The following is a 16,878-nucleotide window of genomic DNA, read 5'->3' on the forward strand; positions in this document are numbered from 1 at the left end:
AAGCAGAACTAAGCCAGATATCCACTAGCGCATGAATGGATAAGCAAAATGTGGCATATCCATAAAATGGAATGTTATCCAGTCACAAAAGGAAATGCTACAACATGGAAGAATTACCTGTTAATAGATCTCACCTTATATGAGATGGAGTCAGTTTAATCTCAAAGCCTCCCTGGCCTCTGGTCTAGCTATGGTTCTAGTAATAATTTCTGCCACAGCTGCATTAATGAAGAGAGTTAAAGATCTAAATTTCATGCTTTAGAAACACATGCTTTTATTTTTATGAAGATATACAGATAGTGGTGACTGTAAAAGGCTAGCATATTTAATATGTATATATACAGCATCTTAAAAAGGAGACTTGGGGGCACAGCTTTGTGTTACATGTAATAAAAGAATCATGGTCCCTTCGGAGGATTTTTGTTTGATTGTTTTAACAGATACATTCTTGAATTTCTTCTTTATCCTTCTTGTTGACATCAGCCTCTCTGACAAATCCTGAAAATAGGAACATAAAGAGTAACACAAACACAAAGAATTTCCTCTGCTATTACAAATTTAACTCATGGCCTGGAAAAAGGAGATTTGCTGGGTCCTAAAGCAAGAAACTATATTCTCTCCTCTCTTTTTCTTGCACATGTCTTATCATTCACCTTCACAGACATTACATTGTGATTTCTAAGGCCTTCTTTCTCCCTTAGTGACCATCCGAAACAATCTATTTGTTTGCACTGGGACCAAGGGGGAATTTCCTATGCCTAAGACTTACAGATGCTGAAACAAAGGGCTGACAGAGGCTCTCCCACCCCTTATAGAAAGGGGTCTCTATTGAGGCCGAGTCTGGCACTGTGAGAGAATGGCAACTACCTCTGAAGCAAGGACTAATCCTTTTTTTCTCCATATCCCTTCTTATTTGGACATGCCTTTAACTGCTTGTAAGAATCTGAGACTGTTCTTTATATCTGTCAGACAAGAGTTCCAGTAAGGAATGCTTACTTTGTATTTCCAAATTTTGTTCAAAGGAGTTATTTTCCTCCAGGAATTCTCCCTCTATCCAAATACTGGTCAGGCAGGTGTCAAAAGGTCTGATGATGTTGGTCAAGGACATCTTTCCATTTCTCATTACAAAGGCTTTAAGCTCAGAGACCCACTGGTGATAGACAGGGCAGGTCACACATCGAGAGAAGAACTCCTTAAAGTACTGAAAGGAAGGAAAGTACATTAGTTCAGGGATTAGTACTTTCTTTCCTCCACTCCACTCCATCAGAACTTACTACAGTTCCGACTCAGCACACTCACTCAGGGCTGGGGGAACAGGAAGGAGTTACTTATGGTCAAGGAGGCCCAGAAAGCCTGTTCTCAGATACAGAGGAACTGGAATGTTTTAGATTCAGAAGTAAAGGATGTAGGAAAATGTGTCAAACTATAGCCAAAGCCAGAGTGGTCTACAGAGGAGGGCTAAGTATTAACATTTTAATGGCATTGGGTAGTAGCTTTTGCAGATCCAGCAAAGTTAAGAAAACCAGTCCTGATCTACATGCAAGAATATCTGGGAGGATACATGAGGTAGGTGGATAGAGTCTGTAGGTGGAGGGAAAAAAATGGGTTCAAGGAGGAAAAAGAGACTGAGTCAGCAAGGAGAAGAGTAAGGGAGAGAGGCAGGTGGCAGAAAGAGTACCATGCCTTAGGTGTTAGTTCAGGATAACGGAGACAGGTACCGTGAGGGTTTGGCGGCGAGTCTCTGCGAGAGTTTGCAGGAAGACATCCTCTGGCATTTTCTGTAACATCAGCACATGGCACTCTAAGAATCGGACAAAGCCATGGGAACCAAATAGTGAGGCATTGGTTCTTTTCACCAACTGACAAGCCTTGGAGAAGTGGTACTCAAACTGATTCCACTGTGAGTCCTGGGCAAACCTGAAGGGAAAGAACCACAGCTCTCAGCTCTCTCTGCTAACTGCCCACTATGCCTCCTCCACAGAACCGTCACTACTCTAAGGCTCTAAGACTTCCTTCAGTCAGATTTGTGATTCTGGTAAGGGGCCAAGGCTACTAACTCATGTGTAAGAAGGCTCAAAAGAAAACCAATGACATACAGCTTTGCCATGGATTATCTCACACGTAAATGTAACTCTAAACTGAACCATTAATCTATGAGCCCAAACCTCTTAAGGGACAAGAAGAACCCTTCCAATAACGTGGGGGGAAATGGGAGGTGAATGGTCTTTAGAAATGGGTTGGAGAAGTGGAACCATCCTGCCTTGGAGGGCAAAAGGCAATAGCTTAAATGAGTTCATGGTGTCTTCAAACTTACCCTTTCCCACAGCCCTGAGTAAGACTCTGATACCCTACATTACCACATGGCCAGAGAGGAGTGGACCCCCAGCATGACATTGCTCTGAGAATTTAGAATGCAGCTGTGCTCATAGTGTTGAATGAAATGCAGACATTCCCCAAAGGGCCGACACAGCCATCCTGTGGACAGAGAAAGTAACCAGGCTAGTAGTAAAAGTTGTCAACTATAAAGTGGTATACAAGGTGCGTGGTCCAGGGGAGGAGACACCACCTGGAAAGCAGACACCCTGAATCACAATGTGGTTCCTACACTTTAAGGAACAAGGGCCAGGAGCAGAGGCCATGCCCAAAGGATAGGCCCATGAGTGCCTGTGTTCCAAACCTAGGGCCCCACCTGAGGTCTGAATCCCTCAGGAATACAGCAGAGCCTTGCACAAGATTTACCTTTTCTGTAAAGCAGCAGATCTAAGCAAGCAGAATAGAAGCAGGCCTGGCCAAGGACATCATGACTCTGGGAAATGAGTGCCCACTGACTCTCCAGCACATGGATACACAGATCAAATCTGCCAAGAGACAGAGCCACTGGGACCAGCTGGAGAATGGGAAGGGCTGTACAGAAGAGGATGGGACCCTACACCTTCAAGGTGGCCTAACAGCCCCTAGACTTCCGTTCCATAATTCTATTTATATAGAGAACATCTGTGCCTGGGATCAGACCTGTCTCTAAGCAAAGGAAGTGGGAAAATGACTCTGAGACAACTTCCAGGGGCTTGAGCTATTGCAATTACCGACTTCCCTGCAGTAAAAAGCATGTGGGGGGGTGGGGGGGTGGAGGAGAGGTGGGAAATATCTAGTGCCCAGACTCTGCCTTTCTACTCCTGACCCCTCAAACTTAAGACGATGTTTCCCGGAGGACTAATGGAGATAGTCCTGGCTGTGGAGACAGGACAGCTTCTCTCTCTCCACTCTAAACTGCTCTGGAAGGTCATACTCTCCCCTCTGAGGCAACAAATACAAAGGACAGAAAAGGATCTTAATACTTCTTCTTCAGAAATGCAGATCTGAAGAGAACTGAGAGAACCAGATTCTCCAGAGCTGGTTTCTTGAGGTGTCTGCATATCTCATGAGCTTGAAAACCTAAGGAGGTTAAAGAGCATCGTGAGGTCTAGAGGTGCGCCTGGCCTCTCTAAAAGCCCCAGGCCCACCAGCCCCAGGCCCCATTACCCAGCTTGATGGAGAAGTCGAGATGCCCAAGGCAGAGTTTGGTGTAGGCCAAGGCCTGCATGAGTTGGGCTGTGGCCAACAGCCCCTCCCTGGAGAACCAACACAGGCTGCTTTTCTGAATGGCCAGCTGCTCACGGTGCAGCCACTCGTCCTTGTCACCCACGTTCTGAGAGAACTGGGAGAGGGCCACATAGGTAGAGACAGCCTGTGGGACAACAAACACGGGGTGAACATCCAGGCTGCACAGTCAGGCTGCAGCGCCATCGCACCCCCTTTCTGGGTAAGAGCCCCCGCGTGCCCGCCATTCACTCTATGTAGCACTCCTGGGGGCCACCGCTCACCTCAACTCCAGCTATGAAAACACACTCCTTCTCACCCCTACGTTTCTGATTTGACCATTCTCACTGCTTGTTCTTTAAACAAACAGCTTCCTCCACCTGCCCCTCTTCTTTTCCCCAACCCGAAACTTTCCCCTTCAAGATGCTGGCCAAACTGCACCTCTTCTGTTTTCTCTAACTGAAGCCTCTAGTTGCTCCTTAGAACTCTATAGAACTGCTGCCATCTCTGTCATCAGTTGTGTGTACAATTGACATCATTTGATGACACTCTTGAAACTCTGTCTTTGTTAGATTTCCAATATAAGTAGACTCTGTCACTCCTCTTCTAAGAATTTTCCAACAGCTTCTCATCTTCTTTGGAGTAAAAGCCCAAACTTCCAAGTGGCCACAAGGCCTGCACCATCTGCCATCCCCCTCCCTAGACTCTCTGACTCACCTGCTGGCTCTTTCTCTCCTTCTCACTCCCCTCCAGTCGCACTGGCTTCTGCACTACTCCTCAACACAGAGGACAGGCCTGTGCATTCACTCTGCCTTCCTCCTGCCCGCTCTTCTCCCAGGTAGCCTCTTCTCCCCCGTGGCCTACTCTCTCATCTCCTTCAGATAGCTGCCCAAATGCTACCTGCTCGGTGAGGCTTTCCCTGCCACCTTATTAAAACTACACCCCTAGTTCCAGAACTCTATGTCCTCTGGCTTCCGCTTAATTTATTTCATTGCATTTATTATCACCTAACATACTATATATTTCACTTATGTTTCCCTGGAACCAAGATCCAGTGTCTGGTACAGAGTAAGTAAAAGTCGCTCAGTTGTAAGTAAAAGTTTGACTCTTTGTGACCCCAAGGACTATACAGTCCATGAATTCTCTAGTCCAGAATACTGGAGTGGGTAGCCTTTCCCTTCTCCAGGGGATCTTCCCAACCCAGGGATCGAACCCACATTGCAGGCGAATTCTTTACCAACTGAGCTATCAGGGAAACCCAGTATAGAATAGGTGTTCATCAAATATTTGTTGAGCAAATGGATATATATATATATATATATATATATATATATATATATATATCAAATCTTATCCTTTTTTTTTGGAGCACTGGCTTGAGAATCTGATGGAAGCTATGACCCCTTCCCTACTTCTGATCACTTTTTAAATATTTTTTTGTGCACACAAATACACACAAATGTCAACATTCAATTCAGAGGGTACACAGATAGCCTCATACATGAAAGCCCACCTATAAACTGCAAACTGAGAACCCTCCTCAAGCACACAATCAGCAATGTCCTGTTAGGTCTGGGTTACCGTGGAGCCATGCTTAACCAGGGACTTGACAGGGTCTCTCCCCCTAGCGTTTTAGGTTTCTGAGTGAGGGCCAGAGCTAAAGCAAGGGCTTGCGTACCTGGGCTTCACCAGGAAACTCCTTGACTGAATTCCTCTGCATGAGAGTGGCCAGGCAGGCAAACCTGCGGCTGCTGGCCGTGGCCTCCAGGCTGTAGAGCTGCCGGAGCAGAGAGAGAGAGTGCAGCTGCTGCTGCAGGACTGCCAGCTGCTTCTTCCTGGTGTGAGGCCAAGGCTGGTCAGCACGCCCTTATTCTTTACCAGTGCCCACCATCCTTTCCCAGAAGAAATCGGAGTCTACTCGCCCACAGACTTCCAGACTCAGAAAGATTCCCGGGAGCCCACTACTTCTAACCTCATATGCTTTTTAAATTCATCCCTCTTGACCAAAAAGAAGTTTTCAGAGAGGTTTTTAAAAAAAGGTTCATTCTTTGAATTGTTCTTTTGGTTGAATAGATTTTCTATAAATTATTACAGCTCAATAACGAGGTAGTGTTTAATATTATGTGTATATCTGTCAGAGAAATAGCATTCCATTCCATATATGTGTATGTGTACACACAGTATCTTTATTTGAAAAAGACAGGATAATACCATACTTCAAAGATAAAAGATGTACTCATTCTGCTACACTGAATTGGCCCAGAGAGTAAGGTAAATGAATGAGAACTGTTCACATGCTTGAAAAGAGGAGCCTTGAGAGTCAAATAGGCAAAACCCCAGCCTAGGTCCAACTTTAGCTCTTTGTGACCCTAAATGGAACCATGACAAGTTGGCAAAGCTTCTCACTTCTCACTAGGGTTGTTTCGAGGTTGACTCAGGGAACAGGAATACCAGCATTTTTCTAGAAATGTCTGGAAAATGACACCAAGCCAGGTCCAGGGAAAACTCCTTTTCAGCAGATGAAGGGCTCGCCTAGCCAGCTTTTTGGCCAGGGTGATCTGTCCCATGTTGAAACAGACCTGGAGACAGTCAAGTGAAAAACAAGAATGTAAATGTGAGAAGAGTACTAAGGACAAGGTTCTGGATACAACACACTGGCTCTTATTTTGGAATGTGTACCTGGGCCCGAGGTGCCAGAGGGAGCAGAGTTAGAGCAGAACCTGGCCACACCAACAAGCACCCGTGGGGCCATGAGCAAGTAAAGGAGTGAGAAAACGTAATTATGGAGAAAGCACTCTCCTTTCTCATCTCCCACATGTTTGTCAGTGACCAGTAGAGAAAGGCTGCGATTTACAAAGCAATGCTAGAGACTCAAATGGGACTGTCCTTAGCTTCAGATGCCATGGAAAGCATCTGAAATATCACCAAATTTCATCACTCTCTTCATAAACAAGTTGTACCACCACACTGTATGAAGATAGCAGCTGAGGAGCTACCCTGAGGTTATCACATACCTTCATGCTTTATGGCTAAACCCTCCAAGAAAGGGATCAAGTCTATGGTAATTTCTGAACAATCTTAGGAAGACTGCCCAATAATTCTTTCTTTAAAATGGAAAGAAGTAATTATTTAAAACTTTGCTTCCCTGGTGGCTCAGATGGTAAAGAATCTGCCTGTGGTGCAGGAGACCTGGGTTTGATCCCTGGGTCAGGAAGATCCCCTGGAGGAGGGCACGGCAACCCACTCCAGTATTCTTGCCTGGAGAATCCCATGGACAGAGGAGCCTGGCAGGCTACAGTCCTTGGGGTCACAAAGAGTCAGACACGACTGAGCAACTAACACTTTCAAAGACCTTTTGGTTGAAACACAAATAATACAACACTGTGGACTACTGTAATATTCCCTTTGGTGTTCAAAGGCTTTATCCACATTAGGTTTATTCTCCTAGCCAAAGTATCTTAAGGTTTATACTGAAATTAATTTTTACTTACTTTTAAAAAAGTTTAAACCTTGGCTCTCCAATAAAAATCCCCCATAGTTTTAGGGAGTCATTATTTATAAATTGATAATAATTCTCATTCCAACACATTTTGCTCTGTTGGATGTAATAGAAATGAGGCTGGGAGAAGTTGCTGAGCTGTCCTGAGTTATTCATACAGAATAAATTTACGTCTATCTGTCATTTGAAAATGGAATGTCTCATGCCGTGCTTTCCCCAGAGTTTTTATTTGTCATACAAATCTTATTCCTTCAGGAAATTTGTCATAAATGATACAGAATGATCTACAGGGTACATGATTTATTTATTTTTTGGCTGCACTGCAGCCAAAGATCTTAGTGTCCTGACCAGGCACTGAACCCTCCCGCCCATTTGCTGCTGGAGTGGAAGCGAGGAGTCTTAACCACTGGACCACCAGGGAAGTCTTATTTACTGTTAAAGCAAGATGTGGAATGGAGTACAGAGAGCTCCTGTTTGTATTTAACAAAGGAAGTGGGTAGATTATATACATTTATGTATGCTGAGCCCCTATGGCAAAATACATACAGATATATAACACTGGGGGGAGGACACAGCAGCTGAGTGGTATAGGGTTGAGGGGGGAGAGTTTGGAAAGTATGCTCTTTTCCTTCTAGTTTTATTGAGATATCTTTCACACATACATAACATTGTGTAAGTTTGAGGTGTACAACGTGATGATCTCTTTAACTGAAGGACAGTGACATATAGCGTTAGTTTTAGGTGTACAGTATAATGTTTCAATATATGTACATACTGGAAAATGATCACTACAAGGTTAACATCTATCACCACATATAATTACAATATTTTTTCTTATGATGAGAACTTTTAAGATTTACTCTCTTAGCAACTTTCAGATATACAATACAGTACTGTTAACTACAATCACAAGCTGGACATCACATTTTTAGGACTTATAACTGAAAGTTTATATCTTTTGATCATTTTCACCAACTTATCAACTATGCTGGGGGTGACAAGGGATTAGGAAGTACTCTTTCACATTCTACATGTATTTCTATGTTTTGAATTTAAATCACATTTATAATTGCTCATAAAAAGCAAAGAGACTTTAAAGGAAATAACAGGGTAATCCTTATGGAGAAATAATGCAAAATTCAAGGTTAACCCCTGCCCTCACCTCCGCCTGGAGACAACAGAAAGTGGCTTCTTCAAACTGACAGATCTTCACCTTGCGCTTTTTAAAAAATGAGAATGTGGAGGGTTGGCCCAGAAGACTGCTTGCCTTCCTCAAATAAAAGAAGGCCTTCAAACAAGAGAAGGGGAGGAGAAACTGGATTAGGATTCGGATGCTGTTAAGCGTGTGATTAGGACAACGGCTGGACCAAGGTTATGGAGAATTTGAACTGTGACAGGATTTAACTGGAAATGGGGAGCTGGACTGTGCGGGAAGGAGTCGGGGCAGCATCGGCAGCACACGGGCTCTTCACTGCCACACTTCCACTTAGCGCTCTCTCCTAGACCCCTTACAGCTCCTGCCTCTCTCCTACTTTCCTCCGTTTTTTCATACTTGTTGGTAAGAAAGCCCAATCAAATCCCCCCAAGTCATAGGGCTCAGCTCAGGGGCAGAGAGCAGAGCTTGCTTACCATGTAATTATCTGACAGATCCAAGGAGGCAGCGGCAGATTCCAGCAGGTAATAAAATGCACAAGTGGTTTCTCCAATGACCAGGCAGTGCTGGGTGAGGGGCGAGAGCACGAGCTTCAGGACTTCCCTACAGTGGCAGGGCTTCGTGGTCAACATGCCTTTCTTGGGATTGGTCTGAGCCAGTTTCCTGTTCACTTTATCCAGGAACTCTTCCTCTGTTCTTTGTGGAGAGAAGATGAAGAGCTAACAGTGGCCATACAGCATCCACTTTTGCTGAGGCATTACCAGGTCCAAAGCCACTTTGTCTGGGAAGCTTTCCTTTATGATTTTTTAATCCTACATCTATCCTTCTCCTCCATTGATCCACAAGGTTTTGAAAGACAGGGATTTTGTTCTTAATGGCAAAGCCCTATTAGGGAGTTTTAAAAACCTAAAGTCAAACTAAGTACCTCACAAACTAAATGGGGAAAAGACCACATCTCAAGAGTAAACTAACTGTGCTACATGAAAACATAAAAATGATACAAAGCAATAATAAATTGATCTATCAGCCCATTTGAACTCCATCATGGCACAAGTGAATATTATTTTATGAAATAACATCATCTTATTCTACAAAAACCCCGCCATTCAGGTAGGCAAAATTGCCTCCCTTTTACAGGTGAAGAAACTGAATCTCTGGGAGGTTCAATGACTTACATATGACCTTGCAGCTACTGCTGGGTGTGCTGCGCTTAGTCGCTCAGTCATGTCCAACTCTCTGTGACCCCATGGACTGTAGTCCCCCAGAATCCTCTGGGACTCTCCAGGCAGGAATACTGGAGTGGGTTGCCATGCCCTCCTCCAGGGGGTCTTCCCAACCCAGGGATCAAACCCAGGTGTCCCACATTGCAGGTGGCTTCTTTACCGTCTGAGCCACCAGAGAAGCTCAAGAATGCTGGAGTGGATAGCCTATCCCTTCTCCAGCGATCTTCCCAATCTAGGAATTGAACTGGGGTCTCCCCCAGTGCAGGCAGATTCTGAGTTACCGAGTAAAACCAAAACTAGAGTTCATGTTTCTGAACTACTAGTCCAGTGCATTTTTCACAGGCACCACAAGTTCAAAAGAGGTCTGATCTCTCTGAGATAGAATGACTGAAAAAGTGAGAACTGAGGACGGCTTTGGATAGTGAACATTCTGATAAGTAGAAGGATGTAGACATCACTGAGTACTTTTAAAAGGGAGAATTGTGTGAGTAAAGACACATTAAGGATGGGGGTGATTAGTGTAGAATATAGATTTTTGTTTGAAAACTGTAGGAAATCAGGTTGAATAAATGATAAACTTGAGAGTTGCTGGTGAATTCAAGGTAGGAACTTGCAAAATTGGTAAGATACGCATTAGAAAGCCAGGAAGTACATGGTTATGAAATATAAAATCATTTTAATGTCATCTGGGTTCAAAAGTTATTGAGCAGGTAAATTTATAGCTGAAAAAAATCTGTTATGTGTATAATACATTTGAGAGGTATTAAATAAAGTTTTTCTTAATTACTAAGAAATAATTTCCCTATAAACAATCAAACAAAGCCTTTCTGATTCACTGTTAACTTGCATTTTGGGCTGAGTGACAGAAGTCACTATTCCTGGGTGGTCAGATACCTTCCTTGTCTGTAGGTAAGGTGAGTGCCCTAGTTTAATGATCAGCTGTGTCTTACTTTCTGGCCCCCTCCACATCCACTCTCAGCATCTCCACCTACCTGCAGTATTCCCTTGTGAAGGCCTCCTGACTTCTGGATGATTCTGTCTGGAACTGAAAAGTGTCTGTAGGGAGAAAAAGATGACTGTCTTTAATTGTCTGTGTTTGTATTAACTGAGAACATTTAAACATTCCTGACTACCTTTCATGAAAATTGCTTCCCCCATTATAACAATGGTAAATTTAGGTTTAAAAGTAATCTTACATGCAAGATTAGGGTACTAATTCTTTTTTCCTTAAACACAATTACTTGTGATTTAAATAGTAATTCCTTTCATTCTCAAATCTCCCAAACCAATTCCTAATTCTGTTTGCCAAAGAAATGAATAAAGAATATGTCCCTCTGGTTTGATGACTAATTCTGATAGTAGAAATCTATGAACATATCTGGATCAGATTTATGACTAGATGGGAGAGAACCACAGAAGAAGTGACCTAGTGAAGAAAAACATGAGGGCATAAGATGTCACATCCCACCAGAGTCACAATAGCCAGAAGAGATTTTCAGCTTTACCTGGTTGATCCTAAATAACCTCTGTCCTCCAGATTTGCCTCTTCTCTGCAGCTGTCTTCAGGTCAAAAGGCAAAAACTTGAAAATGCTGTGGAGAGTTACCTATTTGGGCTCAGGAGCACAGGTGGTGGGATTGAAAAGGAGTCTAAAGGAACCATTATAAATAGGGAGGGTTTGTGTTAAGTAAAAGGACTGCTCGCTGATTATTTAATGATGTCATATAAAGTAAAGTAGGTCTAAGGAAACTGGAATTTGGCAGCACTACTGTGATGCACAATTCTCAGGCACCATCACATCGCATGCTGAGAGAACAGCATGCTTTGTTCTGCACGTCTGTGCACACAGACCCAGGGTCTGGGAAGCCTCCGTAAGAGTTCGACTGTGCTGGAAAGGTCTTGAGCCTTCCTCACACCTACACTGACCAAGCTGCCTCATCTAAAGCTAATACTGACCTCTCAAAGACAAAAGGCTGAAAGGAATTATGAATGATAGTGTGATTTTTTCATAATACCAACCAGGACATTCACTGTTTTCTTTCCTCTTCCCCTCAGAAAGTACAAAAGTGCAAATTACCATAGACCACATCAGCCAGTGACCAATTTCTCCAAGTCACTGGTCCATCTTCACAGAGTCATAAGAATGTTACAGCCAGAGGAGGTATTAAGATCATAGATCAAAATCTTCATTTTAGTCTTTTACCACCAGCAATTTGCCATATCCCTTTCCCCCGCCAACACCAACACCAACTTCTCCTTTATTAAAGTAGAGAAAAAGAAGATATTCCTGGGTCTTGACAGCTGTCTTCAAATATGAAAGAACGCACAAAGCTGAAAAATGAGTGAAAAATTTGCAGGAAGGTAGAGTTCACCTTGGTGAAAGAAGTTTTCTAACAGCTACTGAGAATGAAATGAGCTGTCCTACAAGGCAAGCTAACCGAAAATGTTAAAACAAAGAGGGTGAACTGTTGGCCCTCTGCAGTGAAATCTCAGAGTCCTAACCACTGGACCACCAGAGAATTCCAAGGGTGAACTCTTACCTGGGTTGTGGTAGAGGGCCAGAAGTTTGGGGGAACATCTACCCACTAAAGCTTCTTTAAGTAGCTAAACTCCTACATAACCCTCAGATCTCACTTCTGGCATTATCTCCTTCAAGGAAAAATCTTACTCACTTCTCAGGCTGGGCTAATAGCCATTTCTCTAGTTATCCAAATCCCTAGGTAGTCCATTTTATCACCTTTAAGGCCATATTGGAATTCTCTATTTATATGTCTGTACCATCACCAGCCCCCCCAAAACCTGATAATTTCACTTCGTATTCTTAACACCTACTTGAAGCATCTGATACACATAAGGACTCCATATATGTGTACCAAACTGAAAATTTATAATAATAAAAACAATAATTAAATGTACTGAGCACTAACCATATGCCTGGTACTATTCAAAGCACATTATATATTTTAACTCATTTAATCCTCACAACTACCCTATGAAGTGTGTACTGTTATTTTTTTCAATTAATTGAGGTTAAGTAACTTGCCCAAGGGGCTTCCCCAAGTGGCTCAGTGATAAAGAATCTTCCTGCCAATGCAAGGAGACATAGGAGACTTGAGTTTGATCTTTGGGTCAGGAAGATCCCCTGGCAAAGGAAATGGCAATCCACTCCAGTGTTCTTGCCTGGAGAATCCCATGGACAGAGGAGCCTAGCAGGCTACAGTCCCTGGGTTCGCAAAAGGGTCGGACGCGATTGAGCAACTGAGCACACACACACAGCTTGCCCAATATCGCCAACCAAAACAAGTATGATCACTAAATTTCCTTTTAATTCTGAGATCACACTTAAAAAAAAAAACAACTTCTGGTACTTCAGTGATAAATGACTCTCTCCACCTATTTTTCTCTCTTAATCTGATTTCATCTTTTGCATGAAGAATTCCAAGTACATGAATAAAGAGAAGTGATGCCCACATATCTTTTTTCTGCTCCCTGATTTACCTTGGGGAGAAGGAGGCTGCAATCTGTCTGTGATGACTTGTGTTAGTATCGAGCCAGTGTCTTTGTAGCTACAGAATCGGGAGGGCCCGCTGGAGCTCTTAGTGGAACAGATGGCGAAACGGTGGAAGGGGACAAAGTCTCCCCCGTGACAGCTCCCACAGCGGCAGGCCAGGTCTCGCAGAAAGCAGGCACATTCAAGGTGTAGGGCTGTTTGCTGTGCCTTGGGCCACAGCTCCCAAGCCCCTTCCCGCAAAAGAGGCACTCCAAATTCAAGCACCTCTGTCTGAGGTAGGGATAGTTCCTCTTGTAGCCTTAGAGGAGAGTCAGCATCTGAAACACAGGAAACGCTAAATGAGAGCCTCCCTTAAGGTAGTAAACTCCCAAGCACATGCTACTAGTTTAAGAGAAAGTTTTATTGATAATTCTTATTTTGTATTATTGCTTCCTTTGTATAAAGAATTGTATACCAGTGATATTGACCATATTTAGGATAAAGTACGACAGGGAAGAAATGATCAGGAGACAGATTTCTTAGTTGCTCCTCCTAAATTGAGCTTTTTTTACTATTAATATAAATTATTATAAACATCAAGTAACCAGAAAGGCTCTGCTCAAATATAAGACTCAACTCAAAGTCAAAGGGAAACTATTTGTGGATTATATGTGCTTTGGGTAGCCTATGTCACAATTTTATTCTTTCATGGGGAGACTATGAGACTGCAGCTATTTAATGCATATCTTGCTTTGTTCATGTCTGTTTCAATATCACACTTAACTCCCTTGTGAATTTCTAAAATCAGAAATAATTTACCCACTTTTCTTCTTCTTTATTCCAAGAAGCCAATAAAAGACTAGGGCAATATTTTCTAAACCAAAAATCAAGATACAAATACTAAGTGCACGGGTTTTAACATGGAGTGAGAATTCTTGAAATTAAGATAATTTTGAAAAATAAAAGCTATTCATTCACTATAAACATGGCTCTTTTGTGATTAAAATAATAATCTCCCCAATTCTTTAGACATAAGCTTTAAGAGACTGGGGCCCATGACACATAATACTGATGTTCTTTCTGAACAAATACATCCTCACCCAAAGCTCTCTATTTGGGCCTGAGAACAAGGCACCAGCTCACCTGACTTTGTCTCCTTTTTGGTATGCTCAGTCTCAACAGAGGAAGGCACTAATATTGGCTCAGCAGGAAGCTCTTGGCCCTTACTGCACCAGCGGAGCACGTGTATATCCACAAGATCCTTCAGTACCTCAAGTAGCTTATTTTTACTCCAGCCAGGCAGGAGGTGCTGCAGCAGATCTATGTGGAAGGAGTGACCAATGACTGCAGCACATTTAACCAGCGACTGCTCCTCTGGGCTCAGTTGATCTAGTTGGTTCACTGCTATTTCTGAAGAAAAAAAAAATGAGCAATGAATAAGTTTTCTACCAACATAGAATACACCATGTTAATAATCTGCTCATTAGAAAAAAAAAAAGGCTTGCTTTTTATTTCACCTGTTCTCCACTCAGCCAAATCTCTTAAAAGAACCTTATCTCCATGTCTTCTTTTGTCCCCATTCCTCACTCATTATTTATCAAACAACCAGGTTTTCACCACGACACTGAAGCTATTTCTTGCAGTCACCAAAACCTTTTGCTGGTAGACCCATTTTCTTCTTACCTTCTCAACTAAACATGGAGGCTGGGCTTCCTGGTCCCAGAACTCTAATTAGTGTAAAGAGCTCAAAACTCCAAGCATTTTAGTAAATCTCTCCAAATTCTGATCTTATATTAAGGCAGTTGCTATAAAATCAACTATATTACCAAAACCCAAATCTTGGAATAATTCTAAAGTTTTTCCTCTCTCTCACAACCAACTAACTGGCCACCCACTTATTCTCTTTCTGAAAGTTCTTGAGTGTATTTCCTTCCAAACAATTCTAGTCTAAGTAGTCATTTTTACCTGGATCACTATACTATCATTTTGAACATCACAGTCTTCTCTCCTCTTATCCCAATAACATATTAACTAGTGGTAGAACTGTACGCCTGCCTAAAGTACAAATATAATGTCAGCCCCCTTCTCAAATACTTTTATAACTTATATGGCCTTTTACAACGCAGCTTTGGCTTTTCATTTAGACTAACTGACTGAACTATTCATTTTAGCTTATGAGTTAACAATTCTTTTTTCCTTCCCTGTGGACAATACTGACCTTGGGTTAACTTTCTAGTCATTTCCTAGGATCCCCATAAAATTAGAATGTCAGCTGAGTTACCAGGTAATACTGCTTATGCAAAGAGTGACCCTTGACTGGAAACTGAATTTGGACTAGGAAAACTGTGAATAAGCTACAGCTACCTGGTGGTAAGCCACAGCTTTGTGGGGGTTCCTTGGGCGTAGTGATTCCTGTAACAGGTCACAGTGCCAAGAAGCTATGCCTACAGGACTATTCTAAGAGATATCAGTTTCTCGTTGGGAAATGGGGCATCTAAGCACCAATCCATCATAGTCTAATCCCATCATATCTAAGGTATTACTTAAGGTTCCAGAGGATAGCAGTAGGAACTGCTGTGAGGATCCCCACTGAAGGAAACCACTGGCTATGTTCTACTAGAGTGCTGTGTTTCCTGACCTATATGCTTCTAAGTTAGTAAAGCCAAAGCTAAGTGTGGCCTCACAGTTGGAGGAATATGAACTGTCCAGATGAACTTAAAACCATCAGAGTGAACAGCTTATGTTAGCTAATATTCACTGACTGTTTATTATATACCATGATTTATTTCATTTAATCTTCAACTAACCCCATGAGGTTGGGACTATTATTATCCTCACTTGATTGATGAGAAGACTAAGGTTTAGATAAGTTTATCTAACATTTCACATCCAGTAAGTGGGGGAACCAATGGTACCCAGGTTTTTCTGATGCCAGAGCCCTGGTTCTTAATTACTAAGGCATTGTGTATTGCTGTTTCACATACATGTCTATATTCTCAGTAAGACCATAGCTGACTTGAAGGTATGCTTAATCATAATATTCCTGGAAGGGGTCAATAAAGTACCCTGGCCACTATACATTTGAATAGAACATTAAAGCCTTCATGTATAAAAAGAGCACTCCCTGTCTAATTATGCCTACCCAATTCCGAGGGCTTTATTCTTCATCCCATCAGTCATTATAAACTTATACTTTGCACTCTTTTTGTTAAACTCCTGCTAGGTCCCTAACACTGTCTCTTCACTAGCACCATGGATTTTCTTAAACCTCAGCAACATTTTCTCCCTTGATTACTGTCTCCTCCAGCACAGGAATATGCACAAAGGGAAACTCAGGTCATACATTTTTATTAAATAACTAGAAAACTTTTACAAGTCAGCCTCAAAGTCAGCCTCAGAGAGAACAGTGGGCTCAGTTATGTAAAACATAACTCAAGTAGCATTCCAAGTCTTTAACAACTCTTTGTTGTTAAAGTCAGCCTCAAAGAGAACAGTGGGCTCAGTTATGTAAAACATAACTCAAGTAGCATTCCAAGTCTTTAACAACTCTTTGGGCAGTGCCAGAATTTATTTCTGAAAGGCAGGTTTCTTTTTTGAAGAAACAAAGCTAGCATGATAATAAGGGGTCTATACTCAATTACCAACCAAATTACTAAGTGCAATGACATCCACAATTGATTCACATGAGGTCTTCAAGGGACCTGCCTTTTAATAATGGTGGAAGAAGCACTGTATCCAAGTTCACATCATCCTTGACTGTGCAGACATAAAGTTCCTGGTCTTCAGAGCTGGCAGAAATACTGTACATTGTGGATTTCATGGCATTGGCTGTAGGGAAAGAAGACTTTGACTGCTATGCTCAGTGGCTGTAGTTTTAGACAGAAAATTACAGGAATGTACTCAAGAAACTGAAGGTTTAAGGTGAATTGGAGCATACA

General features: G+C 42.3%; 1 protein-coding gene across 13 annotated transcripts in view; it reads right to left on the reverse strand.

Annotated features, from left to right (window-relative positions):
* Positions 1-249: 249 nt before the first annotated feature.
* Positions 250-16,878, reverse strand: part of LOC110146774 (adenylate cyclase type 10-like) — a 36,223-nt gene continuing 19,594 nt past the window's right edge. For 5 of the 13 annotated variants that reach the window (XM_070456464.1, XM_070456465.1, XM_070456463.1 and 2 more), the window contains 15 exons: positions 16,646-16,768; positions 14,084-14,350; positions 12,949-13,278; positions 10,444-10,507; positions 8,705-8,924; positions 8,238-8,363; positions 5,983-6,155; positions 5,255-5,411; positions 3,520-3,724; positions 3,336-3,432; positions 2,740-2,858; positions 2,358-2,475; positions 1,719-1,917; positions 997-1,201; positions 250-498 (listed from right to left, as the gene is read on the reverse strand). In XM_070456464.1, coding sequence (XP_070312565.1) covers positions 434-498; positions 997-1,201; positions 1,719-1,917; positions 2,358-2,475; positions 2,740-2,858; positions 3,336-3,432; positions 3,520-3,724; positions 5,255-5,411; positions 5,983-6,155; positions 8,238-8,363; positions 8,705-8,924; positions 10,444-10,507; positions 12,949-13,278; positions 14,084-14,350; positions 16,646-16,768 — 2,468 coding nt within the window. In that variant the 3' untranslated portion in view covers positions 250-433. Of the gene's footprint in view, positions 499-996; positions 1,202-1,718; positions 2,476-2,739; positions 2,859-3,335; positions 3,433-3,519; positions 3,725-5,254; positions 5,412-5,982; positions 6,156-8,237; positions 8,364-8,704; positions 8,925-10,443; positions 10,508-12,948; positions 13,279-14,083; positions 14,351-16,645; positions 16,769-16,878 lie in introns of those variants that run through there. The other 8 variants (XM_070456466.1, XM_070456467.1, XM_070456468.1 and 5 more) reach the window with 8 other exon arrangements.

Source organism: Odocoileus virginianus, chromosome 27 (assembly GCF_023699985.2).
Source record: "Odocoileus virginianus isolate 20LAN1187 ecotype Illinois chromosome 27, Ovbor_1.2, whole genome shotgun sequence".
Classification (NCBI taxonomy): Eukaryota; Metazoa; Chordata; class Mammalia; order Artiodactyla; family Cervidae; genus Odocoileus; species Odocoileus virginianus.